The sequence below is a fragment of the Hemitrygon akajei genome, chromosome 7, assembly GCF_048418815.1.
Source record: "Hemitrygon akajei chromosome 7, sHemAka1.3, whole genome shotgun sequence".
In the NCBI taxonomy this organism is placed as follows: domain Eukaryota; kingdom Metazoa; phylum Chordata; class Chondrichthyes; order Myliobatiformes; family Dasyatidae; genus Hemitrygon; species Hemitrygon akajei.
The window spans coordinates 139,836,124-139,863,847 of record NC_133130.1 but is presented as its reverse complement, the minus strand read 5'-3'; the positions used below and the strand labels follow the sequence as shown (position 1 = coordinate 139,863,847).

Sequence of the window (27,724 nt, the reverse complement as noted above, 5' to 3'; positions counted from 1 at the left end):
TTTTGTCCAGTTAGTCACCTGGGTATTAACCCTTCATATACTCTATGTCACAACCCCTGCCCATTTATCTACTGCTGTGAAAAGCTTTACTGTGTTTTTTTTTGGGGGGGGGGGGAATATTCAATGCCACTTGCATTTTCCAATTTTTGTGCAATTTTACAAAATAAGTGACAAAAGTGTAAGTGACAAAATAATGAGGTGCTTTGATGAAGAGAAATTATATCCAGAAGTTTTGTTATAATTGCAAAAGAATTCTTGAGAAGGTGAGAAATACTTTTCGCATTGGATAAATGTGGATAGGATTAGAGGATCAGGGGAAGAGAGGAGCAGCAGCTTTACAGTAAATTCCCTAGTGATAGCATATCAGAGGATCTGATATATTAATGCCAGGATATCGCCTGGGACTAACATGTAAGTGCCATCACAAGGTACAACTGCGTATCTACTTTCCTAGAAGTTTGTGTGGATTTGGCATGTCACCAAAAAGTTTGACAAACTTCTGTAGGTGCACAGTGAAGTGTATCCTAACTGGTTGCATTATGGCCTGGTATGGAAACACCAATGCCTAGGAATGGAAAAAAACTACGGAAAGTGGTGGATACAACACAGTTTATCACGGGAAAGCCTTCTCCACCAATGAGTACATTTACCTGGAGCACTGCCACAAAAAGTTGCATCCATCATCGAAGACCCCACCGTACAGGACGTCTTCTCTCTACTGCCATTAGCCAGGAAGTACAGAAGCCTTAGGTCCCACGTAATCAGGTTAGGAACAGATATTATGCTACCGCCATCAGCGGCACAACTCTAAACTGATTCTATGACCTCCAAACTCGCTTTCAAGAACTCTTTACAACTCATGTTCTCAGTGTTATTTTTTTATTAGTGCATTTTGTCTTCTTTTGCATATTGGTTGTTTGTGAGTCTTTGTTTACATATAGTTTCTCATGTAGTCTAGATATATATTTCTTTGTTTTTCCAGTAAATGCCTGCAAGAAAATGAAATTCAGGGTAGCATATGGTAACGTACTTATTTTGATAATTTACTTTGAACATGTCAGAAAGGTTTGTGGAAATAGGTTCAGAGGTTCAAAAGGAAATTAGATGCATTTTTGAAAAGGATAAAATTTGCAGGCAAAATAATTGAAATACTTTCTGGAATGGGATAGGTCTATAGAATAGATAAGATGTGATGTGTCATATTTTAATTCTGGTCTCAACTAAAGAATAATATAACAATTTACTTAAAGGGTTCATTAGTAGATGAAAGAGATAAAAAGTTAATAAGTTTGTCTTATTGTTGGGTAGCATCTACACGTCTAACATTCATGCAGTCGGGGCTAAATACTGGAGCAGTCAATCTAACAGTAAACAGAACGCAGGGGTTCAAGGAGGATGCTCATCACTACCTTCTCAATGACTAATAGAGAAGGAGAATATATGATAACTCTGCCAGCAAAACCTGTATACTTACAAAGTGATTAAGAGGTCTTTCTGCATTTGGACTCCCAAATGTAGAGGCAGTGATATTGTAAATAGTAAAAGTAGAATGAAAGCAATGCTTCACCTGAAAACTTTGTTTGGGTTTCAGTAGGGTGGGGTAAGAGGAAAGATGTTGTGCATGTTTCACAGGGTGATATTGTTAGAAGAACATAGGAACTGATAGAAAAGGGGTGATAGAGGAATGGACAAGGTGTTGTGAGCAGTTCCTTTACGAACATGAAAAGAAGGTGGAAGTGGTTTTCTCACTGGTCTGTTCCTGGTTACAGAGCTACAGGGAAATAAGGGGAATGCTCCTGGGAGTTAACATAGACCTGATGGGCTAAATGGCCTCCCATTTTTGTATTATAAGTAACTAATTGAGTTAACATCTGAGCAAACCAAACTGTGTCAGGATGAATAGAGTCAAATTTATTGAAAGGATAAGTGAAACAAATTCATTGTCCTCTCTCAGGCCAATATGTCCAATGTTGAGCCCTGGTTAATCTTAGTTACATTAGACAAGCCGCATCCTTACATATTTGGCACCAGTCTTCTGAAACACTCTTCCTAGCTCTGTTTCATGGGAGAGATCTCCAAAGAAAAATAGGTTTCAAGATGTTCTCAAAGGTTTATTGAAAAAGTCCCATTGTCCTGGAAATCTTTGGCCCATGACTGCTGAAAGTGGAACAAAAGCATTTGTAATGGTGTAGAGACTCCTGAGTTCTTTCATTGGCCATATAGTGTCAGTGATGGAAGAAGTGCACCACCTCACAAACTGTCCACCCCACCTCCATCACTTTCTCTTTGAGACACCCTATGTCCTATCTGTGGAAGAGTCTACATTTCTCACACTGGCCTTATTAGATGCTTCAGACTTCTCAAAACTGGAATGGAAGTTTTGATTCCACACAACCAGCTAAGCAGAACTGGGCTAATCCTAGAGCCGTAGCTGAATGAAATACTGTCCTCTGTGAGCAAGTACCACAATGTGAAAGAACAAAGGAAGACTGTGGTTTTTGTCTGAAGTGTTTTGAATAGTGGTTGGTGACAAATACTACTGCAGATGCAAAAATGTAAATATATTCCTCACTATTTTCAGCTATTCTTACTTCTCAGAAATACAGTTGTACCATTATATGGCTGGCTCTGTCTTACAGAAGTTAGTGAGAACCCATTCTCACTGCAGAACCCTTTCAGGTTTTACTGACAACACCAAGAGGAAGAGGAAATCTTATGAATAACGGCACCTCAGTGAAGCATCTGCAGAGCTCCAGTAATCTTGGGAAATTTCTCTATGATGCCCCCCCCCCCCCCCAAGGATCAGTTTGCCTCTGGTCTACGAGGGGTGGTTTTTTAGAAAACCCGTGACCCAGGAGGGTTTACTGTAAGTTTGATGCTAGCCTGTGATATTTCACTGGCGTATGAACTTTCTGCAGACATCCTGAGGAGTTAGCATACCATTCCGTCTCAGCTAGAGGTGATGTGCAAAAAGTTCTGCACAACAACAGGAGGCAACGTGAGTACCAAAACATGAGGTGGGTCTCCTCTAAACCAGAGGAAGAGCATTTTGGGTTACTGACTATTTAACAGCTCAAATGAGTAGAGGTGGAATTAACTCCAGATGAACCTGGCAGGAAAATGGGTGAGGGCACAGCTGGATCTGCAGAGAGGGTGATAGTTCATGATTTCTGACATCTATAATGTTTATGGATTCCTGGACATAAGACACCTTTTACTTGCACAGTACATTCACGTTCACATGGACCACCCCTGCCTTTCACGAGTTCAAACACTGTGACCTGATGTTCTTCGTGATCAAGCGGTTACATAGGTGGCTTTGCTGCTACTTGTGAGGCTGCATGAGAACCAGGCCCACAGGCTAACAAACATCTAGTCTCAGCAGTAATTATTACTCCTGAAAAAAGATACTCCCTGCAGCAACAGAAGGCATGAGAGAGGCCTGACCTTTAAATTGGATGCATCTGTTTGTGTTTGGTTAGTTGACAACAAGTTCTAATAAATGAACAAAGTAATCCTCTGAATGTGTTCTGGGGTTGATCAGGCTGCTTCAACACAGTATCTGTGCTGGGGAGTACAGGCAGTCCCCGGGTTACGTACAAGTTCTGTTCCTGAGTCCATCTTTAAATCAGATTTGTACGTAAGTCAGAACAAGTACATCCGGTATTATTTAGCATCAGTTAGTCAAACATTTGCCTTAGTATATAGTATATATTTCACCTTTCTATGCATATAAAACACTTAAGAAACGTATGTATTCCAATAATTAAACCACTGCGTTGCTTAGTAATAATTGTAGCTTTCATCGGGGCAGCGCCTTTCACAAGGTCCGTTATTCTCACTTTATCCGTTATCCTTTAAAATTGTTCGGATTGTTGACCGACTGTAGCCTAACGCTTTTCCAATGACCAATGGCGTTTCACCTCTTTCCAAACACTTCATTATTTCCACTTAATTTTCAATCATGATCGCTTCCCGTCAAAGGAACAGAAACACTGCGGGCGGCGGGTCCTGAGCAGCGCCGGCTCCCGAGGTCCGCTGGGTCCTAAGAACAACAGCACTGAATTCCCTGGGTGCTAAATTGCACTGCACTGAGACAGGTTAATTGGGACAAGTGGGGGCTGTGCTGGGTTTGGGTATTTGATCCTTCACAATATTCCACGTGGGAATTTAAACTGGAGGTGGCAGTGTTTTTTACGAGGTCGAGTTGCAAGCTCGACATCAACCCAGCAGGGATGGTACGGGAGTCACTGGATCGACATCAGCCCAGCGCAGGAGCAGTCTGTCACTGGATTGAACTCGGAAACCTCCGTTCTCCAGCCCGGCGCTGATCCCACGGCGCCACCAGCTGACCGGAACAGAGGGGGTGGGGTCAGAGTGAATCTTACTAAGAAAAATTTAAGCCAAATACAAAGTTAAATGCTCAACACAGTGTCAACGGCAACGACTTAAAATGGCAGACGGCGTCGCGATCTGACTTTAAATGGCAGACGGCGTTCTCCTTCCCCGGTTCATAAGTATGAGTTGTCTGTAATTCGGATGTTCGTAACTCGGGGACTACCTGTAGTAACCTGCATACTCTTGTTAAGGGAAGTTTAATGGAGGAGTGTAGTATATTATGTTGTAGAATTCAAATTCACAGGTACCTAAGAAGCTGCAGAGAGTAGTGAACTCTGCCCAATACATCATGGACACATCTCTTCCCACCATTGATTGTATGTACAGGAGGTGCTGCCTCAGGAAGAACTTTTCACAGCTATCACTGGACATGAGGTACTGAAACCTGAAGCCCCACACTACCTGTTTCAAGAACTGCTGCTTTCCTTGAACTTGTCAAAAACACACATCATTACAGTTTAGCAACACTGACCATTTTGATCATTTTGCAATGAAGTGGTCTATGCTTTTTTTGCTACATTTGTGTTCTACGTAATCATTCTGTTTATGTTTAAAATTGCTTTTTCTTGTAAATGTTGTTTTTGTGGTGTTATGTGCATGTAATGCTGCTGCAACTAAGTTTTTCATTGCACCTGTGCATACATGTACATGAGCCTATAACAATAAACTTGACTTTGACTTTGCCTTTGACTTTGGTAGGATTGTCTGCCTTGGGTTGCCATAACACTGGCGTATGAACGGCAAGTTCATACTTGCCGTTGAGAAATAGAAATAAATCTGTCTGCACGTGGCTTGATATCCCTCTAGTTATTGTAATAAAAGTTATTGCACTGTTCATTTTTAAATCATTCAAATCAATCATTGTATTCTCCCCTTCCTCAGCTTATGGACTATATCACTTCATTGAGCTCCTAGGGTAGGTAGCTCAGTGAATGGGATTGACTGCCCTTTTGACATCAATGGATCTGGGGTTGAGAGGGTGAACAGCTTTAAGTTCCTTGGCATAAACATCACCGAGGATCTCACGTGGTCTGTACATACTGGCTGTGTGGTGAAAAAAGCACAACAGCACCTCTTTCACCTCGGATGGTTGAAGAAGTTTGGTATGGGCCCCCAAATCCTAAGAACATTTTACAGGGGCACATTTGAGAGCATCCTGACTGGCTTCATCACTGCCTGGTATGGAAACTGTACTCCCCTCAATCACAGGACTCTACAGAGAGTGCTGCGGACAGCCCAGTGCATCCGTAGATGTGAACTTCCCACTATTCAGGACATTTACAAAGATGTCATCATCGTTAGGTCGCATCTGGAATTTCCAGTTGGCGAACGATTTCCCTCCACACCACTCTGTCCGACACTTGCCGTTAATGTCGTTGTTTTGATCCTTTATTGAGACTGACATATTGGGAAATCATGTACTTGGCAGGTTACAACAGTGGTTTGACTTTGCCTTCTACCAGGTGAGTTTAAAGAGATTACCACCTCTCTTACAAAGACAGGTGTGTAAAAAGGGCCCGAAGGATCATTGGGGACCCGAGTCACCCCAACTACAAATTGTTCCAGCTGCTACCATCCAGGAAACGGTACCGCACCATAAAAGCCAGGACCGACTCATGCTGATACAATTGTATTTCTATGTTATATTGACTGTCCTGTTTTACATACTGTTTATTATAAATTACAGTAAATTGCACATTGGACATGCAGACATAAAGATTTTTACTACTCATGTATGCGAAGGATGTAAGTAATAAAGTCTATTCAATTCAAGCAGATATCTCCATGGCATGGACACCATTGTTGAGGCAGTCAATGTTTTTCTCAGTGAAAATCCTAGGGTTCTTTGCCTTAAACAAAGGGCATTTAAAAAAAACAGTTTATCATCATGTTATTGATAGCAATGTCCTGAGATACTGAATATGCCTATTTACTTGATCCACAGGCTGTATTACTGAGCATAAAGCTGAATCTGCAGTTGCAGTTGGACATAGAGGAGGTAAGTAGGTCTCTGGAGTCACATTGGGAAATGAAGGAGTTAGTAGGAAAACAACGTAACTCCATTGCAGATTCATATAACTATTGTTTCATCTGCTCTTGAAGACTTGTAGGAAGAAAAGAGCATTTCCACTTGTGCACTGTTGTGTTTATGACTTAAGTCCAGTGCAGAAAGAATTGCATTTATAGAGGAGATAAGAAATGTTGCTTGTTCTTGCTTTAATTGCCATTTGGTATGTTTCCAGTTTAATGCCTTTTCATCTGTAGAGGTAAAACTTGTTATTTGATGTTTCAGATTGAGGCCCTGCATCAGGCTAAGGGGGGAAGAGGAAAGATTGCTTGTATGTAGTAGAAATAAATGGGTGTGGGATAGAGTTATTAGGCAATAGCAGGAACCAAATGGTTACCTGAAACTGGAAAATTCAGTACTCATATCATTGGGTTGTAAGCTTTCCAAGAGGTGTTTGGCCTCTCGGTAGCAAAGTTGAGAGTGAGGACAAACAGGTGGAGTGGGAAAGAGAGTTCAAATGATTTAAAGCCAGAAGCTAGAGTTAGCCATTACACTGTGGTCCTGTTATTCTGTCTTTGCTCTTCTATTATCACTTCCACCCTCTTCTTGCTCTCCCGTCTTACCTTCCGTTTCTATTGTCTACAGTTCTGTCACTGTGTCTTTCTTCTGTCCTCCCATGCTTCTCTTCCTGAGAATCAAAAAGCTGATGATGGTAAAATGTACAATAAAACACAGTACTTGACATGTACAAAAGTGGTAGCATCTGTGGTGAAGGTGACATAATGGTACAGGCAATGGAACTGCTGTCTTACAGCTCCAGAGACCTAGGTTCCATCCTGAACTCCATTGCAATCTATGTGGAGTTTGCATAAATTCTTGTAACCATATGGGTTTCCCCTGAGTATTCTGGTTTCATCCCACATCCCAAAAACATAGGGTGTTTTTGAGTGTAGGTTAATTGAACATTGTGGTAAGCTGCCTCTAATGTATAGGTGAGTGGTGGAATCTTGGTGTAATGGATCGGAATGGAAGGAAAATAAAAGAGATTAGAGTAGAGCTAGTGTAAAAACACTTGCTTGTTACTGAAATCAGTACCCAATTTTTCTGTTGCAACTTTTGATGACTGTATGACTAGGAGAAACTGAGATGCAGGTCAGTAACTTCAGAATTGTGATTTTCTCTTTGTCAGTATAGTATAGTGACACCATTGACTTTGTTGCTGTCCCTCCAGCATCCTTTTCTTCATTACTTCTTCTACACCTAAACCCCCCTCTCTCATTGTAATGAATTCCAGCAGATTTTGTACTTTGTGGCCAGGTGGTTCTGCCTAGAGAGTGTAATAAATACTTAACTCTTTCTTTCCCAGTTCATGTTAGCTCCTTGTGCCTAAATAAATTTATAGTTCTCTAATATTTCAATTGTTACTCAATCTGTGAACGTATTCTCAATTTGAGTTGTTTTGTCTGGTACAGATGTGTATTCCCCTGCTCCTTCAGGACGATATGAGCCTGGTGGAGGCATATGTTGACGACTATCCAGAGCTACAGAAACGTTTGCTACAAGTGCTGGATTCGTTGTGTCGCTCGTCCGATAGCACAGAAAACATACGAAGGTACTCCTCCAGAGTCATCACCGAAACGTATTCAACAACTGCACGGCTTGGCTGAGTGGGAGAATGTAGTTGGACAGACAGTAGGTTATGCTATGGGTGCATTTCACAGGCGGAATGGCACAAGGACGCGTGACTAAAGAGTGTTTCTGTAGTGTAAATGGTGGCTTCAGATAGGGTCATTCCCTTTTATCAGCAAGTTCTTTGAGAAGTGAGCATGCTTACAACCTGCACTTGCATGAACTACAGCTGATGACTGCATTGCCTCTATATTTAAATACTGTGCTTCTTGCACAAAGACATAGAAACAGGCAGCAGAGCAAGATACTAGTGAGTTTCATCTTGATTGCAGATGGTAGAGAATGGAACAGGGTCTGGATTTGGGGGAGGGGGCAGAGAGTGGCAACGGAGAGGAGGAAGGTGAGGAAAGGGTCATGGTGAGAGGCAATGGAGAGGAAGGGGCACAGAGTGACAGATGGCAGAGGGGCGCAGAGAGTGGTGGCGGAGAGAAGGGAGGTGAGGAGAAGGCGCAGAGAATGGCAGCTGATAGGAGGGGGACAGTGGAGGCGGAGAGGAGGGAAGTGCAAAGAGTGGCAGCAGAGGGGATGTGTGTGTGGAGAGGAGGGGAAAGCTGTTAGAAAATGTTGGCTAGTGTCTTCCACAGTGAAGACCGACACAAAATACTACTTCAGTTCATCCGCCATTTCTTTGTCCCTCATTACTACCTCTCCAGTGTCATTTTCCATGTCAAATATTTACTTCCCTTTCTCTTTGTTATCTCTGAAAAAATTTGGGTATCCTTTTTAATAGTATAGGCCTGCTTACCTTCAATATTGCATCTTTTTTCTCCTTACCCGCATTTTTAGTTGCTTTCTGTTGGTTTTTAAAAGCCTCGCAATACTTCAACTTCCCATTGATTTTTTTTCTGCAAAATTATATGCTCTCTCTTCTTTTTATGCTATCTTTGACTTTCTTTGTCAGCCATGGTTGTGTTTAGAATACTACCTCATCTTTGGGATGTGCCTTCAAATTGCTCCCAGAAACTCCAGTCATCCCTGCTATTCTATCATCATCCCTGCTAGTGACCTCTTTCAATCAAGTTTGGCCAGTTCTTCTCTCATACCTATTTAATTCCCTTTACTCCACTGTAATACTGATACATCTGACTTTAGCTTCTCCCTCTCAATCTGCAGGTGAACTCTGTCATATTATGGTTGCTGTGTCTTAAGGGTTCCTTTACTTGCTGCTCCGCAGATGAAAGGCCTGGCAATCTACTTCCATATTTTGCCATGAAAACCCTATAATCGACCACAGGGTCGCCATGAGTCAGAAAGTGACTCAACGGCGCTCAACAGAAACAATCTTAAGCTCCCTGATCTAATCCAGTTCATTACACAACACCCAACCTAGAATTGCCTTTTCCCTAGTGGGCTCAACTACAAGCTGCTCTAAAAAGCCATCTCTTAAGCATTCTACAAATTCCATCTCTTGAGATCCTGCACCAACCAATCTATTTGTATATTGAAATTCCCATGACTATTGTAACATTGCCCTTTTTATGTGCCTTTTTTTCTCCTGTTGTAATTTTCACCCCACATCCTGGCTACTGTTCAGAGACCTGTATATAACTCCCATCAGGGTCTTTTTACCCTAGCAGTTTCTTAATTCTACGTCGTCTAATCCTATGTCACCTCTTTCTAAGGATTTGATTTCATTTTTTACCAACAGTCACCCCACCCCCTCCTACTTATCTATCTTTTCGAAACAAAAGCTTGGATCCTTGGATGTTCAGCTCCTAACTGTAATCTTCTTTCAGCCGCAACTCAGTGATACCCACATCATTCCTGCCAATCTCTAACTGTATTGCAAAATTGCCTACATTATTCTATATGCTACATACATTCAAATCTAACACCTTCAGTCCTGTATTCATCACCCTTTTCAATTTTGCTCCCACGTTACACTTCAACTTATTCCACTGACTGCAACTTTGCCCTATCATCTGCCTGTCCTTTCTCACCATCTCATTACACACCACCTCAGCTTGTAAATTGAACTGAATTGACTTTATTTCTTACATCCTTCACATACATGAGGAGTAAAAATCTTTTCATTTACGTCTCCATCTAAATGCGCAATGTGCAATTTATAGTACAAACCTCATTTCCAGAAAAGTTGGGATGTTTTCCAAAATGCAATAAAAACAAAAATCTGTGATATGTTAATTCACGTGAACCTTTATTTAACTGACAAAAGTACAAAGAAAAGATTTTCAGTAGTTTTACTGACCAACTTAATTGTATTTTGTAAATATACACAAATTTAGAATTTGATGGCTGCAAAACACTCAACAAAAGTTGGGACAGAGGCATGTTTACCATTGTGTTACATCACCTTTCCTTTCAATAACACTTTTTAATCGTTTTGGAACTGAGGATACTAATTGTAGTAGATTTGCAATTGGAAATTTTGTCCATTCTTGCTTGATATAAAACTTCAGCTGCTCAACAGTCTGTGGTCTCCGTTGTCTGATTCTCCTCTTCATGATGCGCCATACATTTTCAATAGGAGATAGACCTGGACTGGCAGCAGGCCAGTCAAGCACATGCACTCTGTGTCTACAAAGCCACGCTGTTGTAGCCTGTGCAGAGTGTGGTCTGGCGTTGTCCTGCTGAAATAAGCATGGGCGTCCCGGGAAGAGACGTCGCCTTGATGGCAACATATGTCTCTCTAAAATCCTAATATACGCCTCAGAGTCAATGGTACCTTCACATACATGCAACTCACCCATGCCGTGGGCATTGATGCACCCCCATACCATCACAGATGCTGGCTTTTGCATCTTTCGCTGATAACAATCAGGATGGTCATTTTCATCTTTGGCACGGAGAACTCGACGCCCGTTTTTTCTGAAAACTAGCTGAAATGTGGACTCATCTGACCACAGCAAGTTCCACAGTCTTTCGGTCCATCTGAGATGAGCTTGGGCCCAGAGAACTCGCCGATGTTTCTGCATAGAGTTGATGTATGGCTTCCTCCTTGTGTAATACAGTTTCAGGTTGCATTTCTGGATGCAGCGACGGACTGTGTTAAGTGACAATGGTTTTCTGAAGTACTCCCGAGCCCAGGTGGCTATAATTGTCACAGTAGCATGACAGTTTCTTAGGCAGTGCCGCCTGAGAGCTCGAAGATCACGCACATTCAACAGCGGTTTCCGACCTTGCCCTTTACGCACTGAGATGTCTCTGAATTCTCTGAATCTTTTCACAATATTATGTACTGTAGATGTTGAAAGACCTAAATTCTCTGCAATCTTGTGTTGGGAAATGTTCCTTTTGAACTGACTAACAATTCTCTCTCGAATTTTGGCACAAAGGGGTGAGCCACGACCCATCCTTGCTTGCAAAGACTGAGCCTTTGATGGACGCTACTTTTATACCCAGTCATGATACCTCACCTGCTACCAATTAGCCTGCTTAATGTGGAGTCTTCCAAACCGGTGTTACTTGAATATTCTGTGCACTTTTCAATTTTATTTTAACTCTGTCCCAACTTTTGTTGAATGTGTTGCAGCCATCAAATTCTAAATTTGTGTATATTTACAAAATACAATTAAGTTGGTCAGGAAAACTATTGAAAATCTTTTCATTGTACTTTTGTCAGTTAAATAAAGGTTCATGTGAATTAACATATCACAGATTTTTGTTTTATTGCATTTTGGAAAATATCCCAACTTTTCTGGAAATGGGGTTTGTAATTTGCAATAGATGGTATGTACAACAGGGCAGTCAGTATTAGCGTAGAAATACAATTGTATCAGCGTGAATTAATCACTTTGGTAGCCTGGTGGAAGAAGCTGTCCCAGAGCCTGTGGTGCTGACTTTTATGCTACGGTACCATTTCCCGGATGGTAACAGCTGGAACAGTTTGTGGTTGGAGTGATTTGGGTCCCCAATGATTCTTCAGGCCCTCTTTGCAAACCTGTTTATGTAGATACCCTGAATAGTGGGAAATTCACATCTACAGATGCATTGGGTTGTCCATACCACCCTCTGCAGAGTCCTGTGATGAAGGGAAATATAGTTCCCATACCAGGCAGTGATGCAGCCAGTCAGGATGCTCTTAATTGTGCTCCTGTAGAAAGTCCTTAGGATTTGGGGACTCATGCAAAACTTCTTCAACTGTCTGAGGAACTTAAACCATCTTTAAAGCTGCCCCATCTTTAGTGCTTTCACTCCCATCCCCCTGCCAAGTTAGTTTAAACCCTCCCCCAAGAGCTCTAGCAAACCTGTCCGCAGGGATGTTGGTCCCCTTAATATTCAGGTGTAACATGTCCCTTTTATGTAGGTTATACTTTCTCCAAAAGAGAACCCAATGATCCAGAAATCTGAAACCCTGCCCCCTTCATCAATTACTCAGCCACACATTCATCTGCCAAACACTCTGTTCTTACCCACACTGGCACATGGTACAAGCCTCAATCCAGAGATTACTATGTTTTTCAGCTTTCTTCCTAACTCACTAAATCCCCTCTTCTGGGCCTCCTCGCTTTTCCTACTTGTGTTGTTATTATCAATATGTACCACGACTCCCGGCTGCTTGTTCTTCCCCTTTAGAATGCTATGGATTCAGTCCGAGACCTCCCTGACTCTGGCGCTGGGGAGGCAGCATACCATTCAGGTGTCTTTTACACGTCCACAGAATCTGCTGTCTGATTCTCTAAGTATGGAATTCCCTATCACTACTGCACTTCCCTTCTGCCCCCTCCTATTCTGAGCCGTAGAGCCAGACTCTGTGCCAAAGACCTGACCGTTGTTGATTTCCCCTTGCTAGGTCATTCACCGTTCCCTCCCAACAGCATCCAAAGTGGTATACCTGTTGTTGAGGGAAATGGCCATAAGGATACTCTGCACTGGCTGCTTATCCTTTTCCCCAGCCCCCCCAACCTGCGGCCACCCAGTTACCTGTCCTGTACCTTGGGAGTAACTTCCTCCCTGTATGTCCTGTTGATCAACTTCTCATGCTTCCAAATGATCCAGAGTTCATCCAGTTCCAGCTCCAATTCCTTAACACAGTCTGAAAGAAGCTACGGCAGGATGCACTTTTTTTGCAGGTGTAGTTGACAGGGGCACTGGAGGTCCCTGCCTTCCCATATCCCGCAAGAGGAATATTCCACTTTACTGCCTGACGTCCCCAGTGCTCTAACTGTGCATTAAGAAAAGAAGAAGGAAAAATTAAATGAAAAAACCTTACCTACTGCCTTCGCCTCTTCTTGCCAAAGGCTGAGTTTCCCACTCTAACGCTGGTCCACTCCCACAATGTCCTCTCCCCTTAAGCTTAACTTCTTTTTATTGACCTTTGTCAAGTACCGAATTATGCACAATCTAATCTCTCCACTGGAACTGTGGTGTGCAGAACAGGGACGGGGCCTGATTAGACACTTGTGCCATATGGAATATATACATTCAAAAGAAAGCTGGAGAATGCAAGATATTATTTACTGTGGAGGGATGTGATGTTGTACTATAATAAAATATAAGAAATGGATATAAAAGTAGGTTTACGGCCCTTGAGACCTTCCACCATTTAATCAGACAGTGACTGATTTTCTCACTTAGATTTACTTTCCCTTCCAATTTACATATCCTTTGATGCTTTAATTATGCTGTATCTCAGCCCAACATCTTGGGCTTCAATAACCAACCTCTTTTCCTGAGACCCTATCCTCAAATTCTTTTTCCCCAAGAAAGCAGCTTCTCGGCATCCACCTTACAATGTCTCAGTGAAATCACCTCTCATTCTTCTGGAATTTGGTGAAGGTAGGGCACTCCTGTTCAGTTGATCCTCATGAAACAGGGACTATAGGCCGTGGATCAATCTCTCAGCTGCTTCCAAGGTTGAAGTGTTGCCTGGCATGGGATTATAGTTGCGTTATAAAGAGAGACTGGATAGAATGAGTTGGCTTTCCTGGGAGCAGAAGAGGCTGAGAGAGGCATAGATAGAATATCCTGATGGTAAAAAAATGTGATGGGTGAGAGTTAATAGGTTTTGAAGAAGAAATTTTTCACCAAGTAGGTAATTGCAATTACATCATGAGAGTGGATGGATGTAGGTACTGTCATTATTGAGTATGTAGACAAGCACATGAACCACCCAGTAGGCTGTGGAGCAAGTACTAGTACATGGGATTAGGATAGATAAGTACTTTATGGTACCAAGGATATTGGAGGGGGAAACAAAGGACCTATTCTGCAGCTATGGCAAGTTAATACTTTTTCAGGCACAGAAAGCAGGACTGAACATGTTATTCCAGGTTGTATCCCCAAAACTTGGCACAGTTCCCCAACCTCCTTGCAGTAAAGGCAAACAGCATCTGTGTATTTTCTTCCTGTGTGATAAGCCTATATTCTAAAAGCATCTGCTATTTTCTCAGTAATTTAAAAGCATTCTGTTTTTCTCATTATTCTGCAAAATTGAAGAATCTTGTGTTTATCCACACTATGCTGTATCTACCATCTAATTATTTATTTAATTAACCTGTTTTGATTATTCTGCAGGCACTTTGCTTTCTTTTCATTGTTGACTTTCCCACTGGCTTTACATCATCAACAAATTTAGATGAACTTTGCTGCATTTTTAGATGAGCCATAAAAAGCTTTTGCAAATAACTGAGGGCCCAGCACCATTCCCTCTGGATCCATAGTTGTAATAGCCTGTCAACTAGAACAAGTCATACTTATTTCTATTCTTTATTTGCTAGCTTTGCATCAATCTTTTCAGCGTGCTAAGATGTTACCCTAACCTATGTGCCCTATTCATGTATTCCAAATGTATTTTGAAAATCCACTTGTATTTCATCTGTTTGCCATTTCCACCTAAGAATTACAAACACCATTAAATCTGTCAAACACAATTTCCATGTTAACTATGCCTAATCATATTACGTTTCTCTTTGCATCTTTTTGTTCATTCCAAGAATTTGCAACTTATATTAAGTGAACTGATCCATGCTCCCTATTTTGTTTCTACTCCCTTTCTTGGCTGTTTTACATTTGACAATCTACTGTTTTCAAATGCCTTCATTGCATCTTCATTCAACTGTAACCCTCACGTTCGGCTAGCGGCTTAATCAAGGGAGAGACAGCCTCCAGCCCGACCAAAGTTAAGAAATCTCATTTGGGTGGATGCTGCGTGATGTGTTCCCCTGTTGCAAATCAGTACCATGAACGATTGAGCTTTATAATTCTTAATTTGACTATAGGATTAGTAAAGAAAACAAAAAAGAAAAAGGGCCCATTCTCATGAGACAGTCTAACGCACAGCATTAGAGCTCATGGTTATCCCGTCTGTTCATTCTCCATCAATTTCCCTGGCGCTATCAACTCCCAATCCCATTCCAAGTCCACTCCGCCCTGCAGTCTGTGACTTCTGGCATCACTCTCTCCATCTTCCACCGAACAAAAGACCGTGAAATCTTTGCTCAGGCACACAAGAAAGAAAAACATCTCCCTTCATTAGTCAGTGCACATTCCAAAGCCCCCGTTATCTCTAGTCATAACCCAAACACTGTGCTACAGAGAAACCATTACATTAGCAGGGAAACCTTTCCCAGGTCGTTACACAACTATTTCAAGCCCTGAGCTATTGGCTGTTCAGTCCATTTGATTTATTGGTTTTCTGTGTCATTGATTTCTTTAGTACTTTCTTGTAGTACTGATAGATAATCATTGTCATTCGACCCTTAGTTCTCCCATTTCTGCTGCAATTATTGTCTCTTCTACAGTGAAAGCAATACAAATATTTTTACAGGTCTCTCTCCATTTGAATTTCTCCTATCTAAACATCTTAAGAATCAACATTTAATTTTGCTGTTCCTTTTCATAGAATATGACATTCTGTAGTTAAGCCTCTTGCTGTGCATCCTGTGCAGAGCAGACCCAATGGCTCAATAGGCCTAATGCTGCTCCTATGTCTTATAGTCTAAGATTTATTTGTTAAAACCCTACCACTTTAATCTAGCTTTGGTCATCTGACTTTTTATGTAATCATAAGAGTTGTAGAGCCATGAAACACAGAATTAAGCCTTTTGACTCATCATGTCCATGCTGACATATCTACATTATTTATATTTACATAAATGTCTGTAGCCTAACTTGCCCCGGTGATTGAAATGCTAAGTCAGTTGCCTCTTAAATGTTGAGAATATCTGCCTCCATCACCTCTCAAACTATTAGATTGATGGGATTCCAGACTTCAACTATCCCAAGTGAATTTTTTTTTTCCTCATATCCCCTCTAATTCTCTTAGGCTTCACTTTAAATTTAAGCCTTCTGGTCTCTGCCATGTAGTCAAGTTTCCTACTAATTGATAGTGTAAGCAAAAACTGTAGATGCTGGAAATCTAAAACAAGAATAGAACATGCTGGGAATATACAATTGGTCAGGCTGCATTGGTAGGAAGGGAAAGGAAGTCAATGTTTCAGGTCAGAAACCCTTCATCAGATCAGAATATGTATATAAGCACGTATACGGTATGTAGTATGTGTCTTATACTTGTTATATTTTCCAAATGCGTCACTTTATACTTATCAGGATTAAATTCCACCTACCATTGCTCTGCCCAATATGCCAACTGGTTGGTATCATTGTGTAGCCCGACTACTTTCCTCACTATTTGTAACACCGCAAATTGTCATGTCATCTGCAATCTTACTAATGAAGCCCCTACATTCACATCTAAGTTATCAGTGTGTATTTACAAACAGCAAGGGTCCTGCTGTCACAAACTTGTATTGCAAACATGCACTATCACCCTTCTACTACAAAGCTAATTTGCTGTGAATCCAGTGGGTTCTATCCTTTAGACCAACTTTCCATGTGGGACCTTGCCAAAAGCCTGTATGAAGTCTCTGGTAACCATGTCAGCTGTGCTGCCCTCATCAATGTATTTAGTTACCTTTTCAGGATCTCCTACTAGAAATCTCTGCTGACTATCCCCTTGGTCAAGGCCTGCCTTTCCAAGACTAAATTAATTGTGTCTGTCAGAACTTTTCCTAATAGCATCCCTACCATTAATGTTGGATTAAGATGGCTTACATGGCTTACCCCTATTGCCTTCATGAGTAAAGGTACAGTTTTATATCCTCCAGTTATCTGGTTCCTCACTTAAAGCCAGTGAACATTTAGAGCTTCAGCAATCTTCCCACTGTATTTCCAAAGCTGGAAGATATCTCATCAATCCCCAGGGTTTAATCCATTTTACATACATTGACATTTTTTTTATGACCAGGTAGAAAAATGGAACTGAGGCCAAGATCAGAACTATTCTGATCTTTAGTATGCTTCTATCTGGCATTTTGTTTTACATAGCTTCTGTGATCCACTTTGGAACATTGTACTGTCCTAGTGGTACTATATTTATGCAGTTTTTGTTCATTTCCCAGTCTAAATAAATTAGTGACATTTTTCAAAGTTAGTAATTTACAGTAATATGGACTGCAAAGCTTATTTCACAGAGATAGGATGAGATTGGGTCTTCGAGCTTGTGTTAATATTATGATGTTGTAATCCTATTTCTTTCTGGCAGGTATGATGGAAAACTATCACGTTTGCGATGTGACAAAATAAGTTATAAGGTTTTGAGTAAACTGGTGTTCAGGCTAATGAAACTTTACGACCTTGGCACAGGTATGTATGAGGTGAAGACAAGATATAAATTTTCACTACTTCGTTTATTAGGAACAAGCCATTCAGCATTACATGTTACACCAGTGGTTTCCTGTTTGATGTAAATTTATGCCATTAGCTCATTACCCAAGTATCCCTCACGAAGTACAAATTGCATTTGGAGTAACAGAATCTGGAACTATGGGGCTGAATTTAAGAGAATTAGAATTTTACACTGCTATACTTCACAAAAATCCCTTAGATGGCACTGATATAGAAAATTTGCAGAAATTAGGAATGTGTTGGGTTGTTTTGACTAATTGTATCGAAAAGGATATGAAGTGCTCAGGTAGAGAGGTTTTGCTAGATCACTGTGTACAACTTTGTACCCAGTGTTTAAAGAGTGATGTACTTACCTTGGAGCCAATACACTCATCAAAATTATTTGTGGGATGATTTTATAAGGAAACACTGGTACACTGAATCCCTCTGGGATTTAGAAGAATGGAATTTGAACTTATTGAGACTGCAAGCAATTTAACAGAGTACACGATCAGAGAATGTTTTATGTTCTTGGGCAATGTGAAACAAGGAGACATTTCGTCAGGATATAGGGTCACCACTTTAATACTAAGAAGATTTTTCTCAAAAGACCTTGAATCTTTGGAATTCTCTATGTTTGAAAGGTTGAGGAGACTGAATTAAGAATATTCAAAGCTGAAACAGGCAAACTCTCAGACCTTAGGAAATAGACTATAAAAAATGGTACTGAGGCCCAAAATCAGATCAGCTCTAATTTTGCTGAATCCAGGATAGGCTCAAGGGCATACTCCTGCTCATATTTCTTTTGCTATATTCTTAATGACCAGTAATCAGTCAAAACTGTCATTGAGAGAATCTGTTGGGACTAGGTACCTAAAAAGTTGGAAAGTTAGGAAAACTAAAAGCCAGAGCTTCCTGGATGGTAAAGGAAATGCAGAATATGATGAAACAACAAAAAAGTGCATGAAACATGTTGGTTAAATAATTCATGTGAAAATCGAAGGGGTGACCATAGTATCTTAAGCATTATAAAGTTATGGCATGAAAGCAGACCCTTCAGCCCATCTCATCCATGCCCATCCACACATCCGATTTGCCTGCATTATATCTATATCCTTCCAATGCCTATCTAAATACCTCTGAAATACAGTGATTGTATTTGCCTCCACCACCTCCCTTGGCAACACATTCCAGATGTCAGGCACTCTATATGGTAAAGCTTTCCCTGTAGTTCCCTTTTAAATCACTTTAAGCCAATGCCTTTCTGTTTCTCCCACCATGGGGAAAAATATTCTATTTACCCTGTCTATACCTCTCAGAATTTTATACACATCTAAGGCTACCCTCTTAGCCTCCTTTGCTTCAAGAAAGAGAAGACCAGCCTGTTTTAATCTCCCTTCACAGTCAAAGTCATTTAAAGATATGCAGCATCCTGGTGAATTTTCTCTACAGCTTTTACACCCTCCTTATGGCATGGTGACGAGACTGCACACAGTACTTGAACTATGGCTTGATCAGTATTCATTAAAGTGGGAAAATAAAAGTTTGGGTGTAATATTGCATGCCCCATGCTGAGTAATCATCATGCCCTTCTAGTCTGTGCCGAACGCTTACTCTCACCTAGTCCCACTGGCCCGCACTCAGCCCATAACCCTCTATTCCTTTCCTGTCCATATACCTATCCAATTTTACTTTAAATGACAATACCAAACCTGCCTCTACCACTTCTACTGGAAGCTCGTTCCACACAGCTACCACTCTCTGAGTAAAGAAATTCCCCCTCATGTTACCCTTAACCTTTGCCCCCTAACTCTCAACTCATGTCCTCTTGTTTGAATCTCCCCTACTCTCAATGGAAAAAGCCTATCCACGTCAACTCTATCTATCCCCCTCATAATTTTAAATACCTCTATCAAGTCCCCCCTCAACCTTCTACGCTCCAAAGAATTTTTTCCATATTATCTATTACCTATTTCCATAGTATCAGAGTCAAACCTCCCACATTCACACCCAAGCCATCAGTATTTAATTGCAAACAACAAAGGTCCTAACCGTGAGGAGTGCCACTTCTAATTTGAAAAGTATCCATCTCGCACTGTCCCTCCAACTCCTAAAGTCAATTTTGGATCCAGTTTGCCAGCTTGCCTTGGTCAGCCTACCATGAGGGCTTAAAAGTCTTACAAAAAGTTCACGTAGACAGTATTTACCATCTTGCATTGAAAATATGTGAAAGGAAAATAAAATTGGCAGAGGGAATGATAGTTAACATAATAGGAAACCATGATGTCTAGTGTATGCACTAAGTGGGTAATAAAAACATATCATGCATCAGAAATAGAAGCAGGAAAAGACTAATTGATCACCTGCACCAACTCCACCATTCAAAAGACCTGTCTTTAATACATTCAACAATGATCAATGGCCTCTTCCTGCACTGTGCATTTCTTTGAAACAGCTGGGGAAAGTCATGACTTTAACAAAGTTGTACTGTACACTCTAGTCTGCCTTGATAACTGTTTGTAATCTATTGTCTCGGTGGTCACAGTGCACAGTATGTGCAGAGAAATAGAATTTGTATTGCTAGCATCTTTCATCAATGCAGAGGGTACAAAATGTTTGAAGATAATATTGGAATACAGTGTAATTGAAGTATATGCTGATGCTGTATAATATTAGCAGAATCATTTTTGGAGCTAAATCTTCCCTGGATATTGTCTGTGCAATTTTGGTTCATTTAAAATCCCAATCTTTGCTGCTCATGCTTTGTAATACAGCTAGATGGCAGTGTGTCTTCTCTGAGGCTGCGGCCCAGGGCAATCTGAGCTACCAGGTCCTGTTACTGAACTTTACCGAGTCAGTCAATTGAATCACAAGTCTCAAACTAGCCAACTGATGATGATAGTAATCACAGTTAGTTCTTAAAATGCAGGAACTTTGACTTGGCCTTTGCTGGGATCAGCTAATTTAGCAATCAAATCTGTGGAAAGAATCTGCACTTCCAAATTGGTCATGATCTTTGCACCTCCCAAATTATGCATATTGAGAAGATTTAAGACTAACAGATGAATTTACCTACAATACCATAGCCATAAGAGTATTATTTAAGAATCAGAGTTAAGTTTAATATTGCTGGCATATGTTGTGAAATGTTGTTTTGGGGCAGCAGTACAGTGCAATACATAATTTAAAAAAGTATAAATTGCCATAAGAAATGTATATAAAAATTAAGTTACATAAGTAATGCAAAAAGCAAAAAAAAAACCAAAAAATGTGTGGTAGTGTATATGGGTTCATTGTCCATTCAGAAATCTGATAGCAGAGGTGAAGAAACTGTTTCTAAGAAGCTGACACTGTGTCTTCAGGCTTCTGTACCACATCCTCCATGGTATCAGTGAGAAAAGGGCAAGTCACAAACAAGAGCAAATCTGCAGGTGCTGGAAATCTGAGCATACACACTATTTTGGAGGAACTCAGCAGGCCAGGCCGCATCTAAGGAAAAAAAGTACAGTCGATGTTTTGGGCTGAAACCCTTCGCCAGGACTCAAAAGAGGGCATGTCCTGTGTGATTGGGGTCCTTACTGACAGCTACCACCTTTTTAAGGCATCATCTTTTGACTTACCTTACATGCAGTGGAAGGGGTTGGTTCTCAGAAAGAGGTTTGTTGATGTGAAATTTGTTGATTTGCTGCAGCAGTACAGTGCAAGATGAAAGAATTACTACAACAATTACAAAATAGTGCAAAAGAGGAGTAGCAAGGTAGTGTTCATGGGCCATTCAGAAATCTCATGGCAGAGGAGAAGTTACTGCGAAGTACTGCTGCTACGTAACAGCAAGTTTCACAACATATGCCAGTGATATTAAATCTGATTCTGAAGGAGCTGTTCTGAAAGTGTTGAGTATGGGTCTTTAAACTCCTGTACTTCCCAATGGTAGTAATGAGAAGAGGACATGTCCCAGATGGTGAGAGCCCTTAATGATGAATGCTGCCTTATTGAGGCACTGCCTTTTGAGGATTTTCATGTTGGAGGGGAGGGTTGTGCCTGCGATTGAGTTGGCTGAATCTACAATTTCAGCATCCTCTTTCAATTCTGTATGTTGCAGCCTCCATACAGCTTGTGTTGCAACCAGACAGAATGTTCTGTACATCTGTAGAAGGTTACAAGAGTCTTTGATAACATACCAAATCTCCTCAAACTCCTAATGAGGTAAAGCTTCTTGTGTGACACCTTCATGATTGCATCATTGTGTTGGGCCCAGGGTAGTTCTTCTGAGATGTTGATGCTCAGGAACTTGAAACTGCTCACTCTTTCCACCACTGACCCCTCAAAGGTGATTGGTATATATTCTCCCAACTTTCCCTTCCTTAAGTCCACAATCAATTATTTGGACTTGCTGATGTTAAGTGCAAGGGTGTGACAACAGCCTTACTCAACCAGCCAATCTACCTCACTCCTATAGACCTCCTTGTCACCATCTGAGATTCTGCCGACAACAGTGATGTCTTTGGTAGATTTATGGATAGCATTTGAGTTGTGCCTCGCCACACAGTCGTGAGTGTGGAGAGTGTAGAGCAGTGGGCTAAGCATGCATATTTGAGGTGAACCTGTATTGTTTATCAGAGATGTCATTTCTGATCTGTATTGATTGTGATCTACTGATGACTAAGTCAATGATCCAGTGGCAAATCCAGTTAGAGGATTCATTCCAGTTTTATGTCTCCATCACCATTTACTGTCCATTTCATGGCCAAGGTGGATACACTGCTTAGTAAGTAGACTTGATGGGATATTTGGTTGTGGAGAAGTCATAGCAAGTTTATACTCAATCCTGCTCTCACCAAAGGACTTTCAGGCTGGTATCATCTACATCCAGTTGCTAAAAACAAAATGAACAACTACCTTTCAAGAGGCACTACTCATGAGAGGGAATAGTGGGTGAAAATTTGAGTTTAAATATTAAAAAGATATTCTGTTCTTGCTGTCCACAGAACTGTGCCCAAATATGGTGAACTGGCATTGTTTGGATTCTCTCAAATACTTTCTGTATAAATACTTTGTGGAGGTAAGTCTAAGGTTGTGGGCGGTTTGAGCAAACATTTGAATTGACCTGGATGCTAGCTTTTATTCTCAATGATCCAATATCTCACTGTCTAAAAATATAGGGCTGGAAGATCTCAGCAGGTTAGCTATAGAGGCAAAAAGAATAAATTGATGTTTCTGGTCAAGATTGTAAACCAAACACATTTTGCCTTTGCAGATGTTTCTTGTCCCAGTGTTGTGTTTGTTCCAGATTCCAGCATCCACAGTGTATTTTATCTTCTCTATGTATCGATGTTATCTCTCTTTTAAGCTATTTTAAACTTGTTTGTTTTTCAGGATCTATTATTTGCTGGCAAGGTCATCCTCACTTGCCCTTGAAGTAGTGTTGGTAATGAGCTGTTGTCAAACTACTGAGTATTAGTAGTGATGTTCCTGAGTTCCTGTTGCCCTTGTCTTTCTTTCTGGTTTAGGAGCCAGTGGAATGTTTTCCCCTTGATGCCTGTTGACTTCAGTTTTACCAGAGTTCGTTGATGGCATATTGTCAAATGCCTTCAGGTCAAAGCTTGTTTCATTTCTGAAACTTAGCTCTTTGGTTAGTAGTTGAACCAAAGTTGTGATGAGGTATAGAGCCAGTTTTGAATTGACAGATCTATTTAGCATGATTATAAGGTTACATAAGTACGATGAGGAGTACAGTTGGTGTGGGATTCTTTCTTTACAAGGATTGTACAATGGCCTCTTATATCAGAGTTGGGATGGACAGATGCACCTGTTACACATGGATGGATTTCAGGTTGCCTTTAATCATTCATATTGATTTGATCACTATCTGCTACAAACCCAAGATGACAGCTATGTGCCAACTTGGTCAGTGATTTTACAAATACATCATTCATGGTGATGTACCTTAAAGACCCCACACAGAATACAGCCCTATTTCTTCTGCTTATTTGCTCATCATGGCAGAACACTTATCTAACAAGTGATGGAGGACAGTATTTGGAAATAAATAAATACTGTAGTAGGCCATGTTTGATCTGACTCCTTGAGACTCCATAGGTTCTGGAGTCGATGTTGGGGTCTCACAAAGCTGTTGCCATCCACTTGAATGCCATTGTGCCCCACAGTGTTCAATGGGTCTGTCCTGGTGGGACAAAAATGTATTGAAGAATTGTGATGAGAGAGTCCACCAATTTGTTTATAAAGTATGATTCCATGAGGATGGCTGTCATCTTGTTGCCTTGTTAGTATAAGGGGGCTTTTCCAATTTGGGTATTAGTGCCCAGATGTTTGCAAGGAAGACTTTGCAAAGTTGATTGAGCTAGGAGGGATATTATTGTGTCAAAATTCTATTCCTAGGTCAATGCTAGGCAGCTGTTTTTTTTAAAATGTCAGCATCACGGTAATGGTACAAACGGGTAACTTGCTTGGCCACTTCAGACGCTATTTAATAGTCAACCAAAGTGGTGGGATTGCAATTGAATATTGCTTACACTGTGTAATGATACAGATTTCCTACCCAAAAAATATGAGAAGCAGAGGGTTTTTTTTACAAGAATTTTACAGTAATTATGTGGTCATTAATAATGACAATTTTAAAAATCTCAGATTATTGAATTTAATTTAAATTCCACAGCTGTAATGTGGAATTGGAATCTGTGTTCTGATGTTTAATAGGAATTTGTTAAGATGAGTAATGCCAAAGGTGAGAGTTAATGCCTCCTTATGGACCTGGGTCATTTTGTGACAGCATGCAGTGGAGGTTGTGCCTGCATCCATAGATTGGGTGCTGAAAACTCTAACATCATAATAAGGAAGGAAGTCACCTATTTCCTTCCAGTAAGATGATGGCGTGCTCAGACACAGTGGCTTTTACGGGGTTAAGACCATTTGGCCCATTCAGTGTACTCCACCATTTCATCATGGCTGATCCATTTTTCCTCTCAGACCCAATCTCCTGCCTTCCCCCATATCTCTTCATGCCCTGACCAAGCAAGAATCTATCAACCTCTGCCTTAAATTTACATAAAGACTTGGCCTCCACAGCTGCCTGTGGAAATGAATTCCACAGATTCACCACTCTCCAGCTGAAGAAATTCCTCTTCATCTCAGCTCTAAAACGATGCTCCTCTACTTTGAGGCTGTGCGCTCGGGTCTTAGACACTCCCACCATAGGAAACATCCTTTCCACATCCACTCTATCGAGGCCTTTCACCTTTCAATAGGTTTCAATTAGGTCATCCCTCATTCTCCTAAATTCCAGTGAATACGGGCCCAGAGACATCAAATGCTCTTCATATAACAAGCTGTTTAATACTGGAATCATTTTTATAAACCTCCTTTGAACCCTCCCCAGTTTTAGCACATCCTTTCTAAGATGTAGACAGTACTCCAATATGCACACAATATTCAATCATCCAAATTATTTGCATATAACATAAAAAGAATAGGTCACAACACAGTCCCCCGTAGAACACCACTGGTCACTGAGAGCCAACCAGAAAAGGCTCCCTTTATTCCCACTCTTTGCCTCCTACCAATCAGCCACTGCTTTATCCTTGCCAGAATCTTTCCTGTAATACCATGGGCCCATAGCTTGTTACGCCGCCTCATGTATGGCACTTTGTCAAAGGCCTTCTAAAAATCCAAGTACACAATATCAACCGATTCTTCTTTGTCTATCCAGCTTGTTATTTCTTCAAAGAATTATAACTGATTTGACAGGCAAGATTTTCCCTTGAGGAAACCATGCTGACTACTGTCTATTTTATCATGTGCCTCTAAGTACCCTGAAACCACATCCTTAACAATCGATTCCAATATCTTCCCAACTACTGAGGTCAAACTAACTGGCCTATAGTTTCCTTTCTTCTGCCTCTCTCCCGTCTTGGAGAGTGGAGTGACATTTGCAATTTTCCAATCTTCCGGAAACATTCCGGAATCTAGTGAATCTTGAAAGGGCATTACTAATGTCTCTACAATCTCCTTCTGCCACCTCTTTCAGAACTCTGGGATATACACCATTTGATCTGGATGACTTATCCACCTTAAGACCTTTCAGTTTTCCTACAACCCAAGAACCTTCTCTCTAGTAATGATAACTTCACAAACTTCAAGACCCCTGACACCTGGGACTTCTACCATACTGCTCGTGTCTTCCGCAGTGAAGGCTTATACAAAATACTGTATTTATTCAGTTCATCCGCCATTACTACCTTTCCAGCATTGTTTTCCAGTGGTCTCATATTCATTCTTGCCTCTCTTTTACACTTTATGTATCTGAAGAAACTTTTGGTATCCTCTTTAAAATTATTCGCTAGCTTGTTTTTGTATTACATCTTTATCTTCTTAATGACTTTTTTAGTTGCCTTCTTTTGGTATTTAAAAGCTTCCCAATCCTCTAACTTCTCATTAATTTTTGCTCTATTATATGACCTCCGTTTAGCTTTTTTATTGACTTTGACTTCCCTTGTTAGCCATGGTTGTGTTACCTTGGCTTTAGAATACTTCTTCATCTTTAGGATGTATATATCCTGTGCCCTTCGAATTGCTTCCAGAAATTCCAGCCATTACTGCTCTGCTGTCATCCCATCTGAACAACTCTAGCCTACCTGTCTGCAATGATATTGGACCCCCTCAGGTTCAGGTGCAACCCATCTCATTTGTACTAGTCATTTCTTCCCCAGAAGAAATACCAATGATCCATAAACCTGAACCTCTGCCCCCTGCACCAGTTCCTCAGCCACGTATCCATCTGCCAAATCACCCTATTCTTACCCTCACTGGCTCATGGCACAGGCAGCATTCCAGAGATTACTGCCCTGGAGGTCCTGTTTCTGAGCTTTCTACCTGGCTCCTGAAAATCTCTCTTCAGGACTTACTCACCTTGTCTACCTATGTTATTGGTGCCAATATGTACCAAGGCTTCTGGCTGCTCACCCTTGCCCTAGAGAATGCCACGGACACAATCTGAAACATCCCTGATCCTGGCTCTGGGGAGGCAACACACCATCAGGGAGTTTATATCATGCCCACAGAACTGTGTACCCGTTTGTCTAACTGAGGAATCTCCTATCAGAACTGTAGTCCTCTTCACTTCTCTGCTCATCTGAACCACAGTACCAGACTTGGTGCCAGAGAGCCAGTCACTGTGGCTGTCCCATAATAGGTCACCCCCCCCCCCCCCAGTGGTATCTAAAGTTATATACTAATTGAGGGGAATGTCCACAGGTGTACTCTGTACAATAATACAAAGGTGCTATTGTCATTTTTAAGCATTGTTTATGTTCACAGTCCTGCTGGATATTAAGAACTTAAAGTTCTTCAGGTTGACCCCATCAGTGAGTAGTCTGACAAACTGAAGGAACTGGATTTGGTGCGAGCTGTGATGCTGTCTGTGACAGAGAGGTGTCAGTGCATGAAGGAGGCTTGCTGTCTAACAGCAGTGATCATTTTAGTTGCTTTTCTTGTGATCGCAAGATCCTGTTGGTGTGGAATGCTGGAAGTAAACAGTTTGTTGTTGAACAGTGGGACCGGGAGGGATCTGTGTACTGTTGTTCATAGAGAGGACTTGGACTCAAGCCATGTTGTTGGCTGTTTACAGGGGCTCTGGGGGAGGCGTTGAGGTTGGGCACTCCACTGGAGTGTCGGAGGCACTATGGCACAGTGTCCATGTTGGAATTGATGCTGCCTCCATTGTTTGCCAGGCAGAAGACAAGCTTTATTGCGTTCAGCTGCAGACTGCTGCAACATTCATGGACTCAGGGACTTGGACTACATATATATTTTTTGTGTGTGACTGTATTGTACTGCTGTCTTATGTGCTGTATGTGCCTTTTTCTATGTATGACTGTAGGTACTGTGTTTTGTACCTTGGCCCCAGAGTAACGGTGTTTTGTTTGACTGTATTCAGAATTAAAATCAGAATCAGGTACACAGTTTTCGAGCATTTTAGGTCAAAAC

At 41.1% G+C, this 27,724-nt stretch overlaps 1 protein-coding gene and 1 long non-coding RNA gene across 4 annotated transcripts in view; one reads left to right on the top strand and one right to left on the bottom strand.

Annotated features, from left to right (window-relative positions):
• The window catches only part of exd3 (exonuclease 3'-5' domain containing 3), a 168,439-nt gene that overhangs the window by 46,098 nt on the left and 94,617 nt on the right, over positions 1–27,724 (top strand). For all 3 annotated transcript variants that reach the window (XM_073052099.1, XM_073052098.1, XM_073052100.1), the window contains 4 exons: positions 6,344–6,397; positions 7,879–8,018; positions 17,601–17,701; positions 22,711–22,784. In XM_073052099.1, coding sequence (XP_072908200.1) covers positions 6,344–6,397; positions 7,879–8,018; positions 17,601–17,701; positions 22,711–22,784 — 369 coding nt within the window. The remainder of the gene's footprint in view (positions 1–6,343; positions 6,398–7,878; positions 8,019–17,600; positions 17,702–22,710; positions 22,785–27,724) is intronic.
• Positions 7,064–27,724, bottom strand: part of LOC140730974 (uncharacterized) — an 85,064-nt gene continuing 64,403 nt past the window's right edge. The window contains exon 3 of the long non-coding RNA XR_012099711.1: positions 7,064–7,094. This is a non-coding gene — a long non-coding RNA (uncharacterized lncRNA). The remainder of the gene's footprint in view (positions 7,095–27,724) is intronic.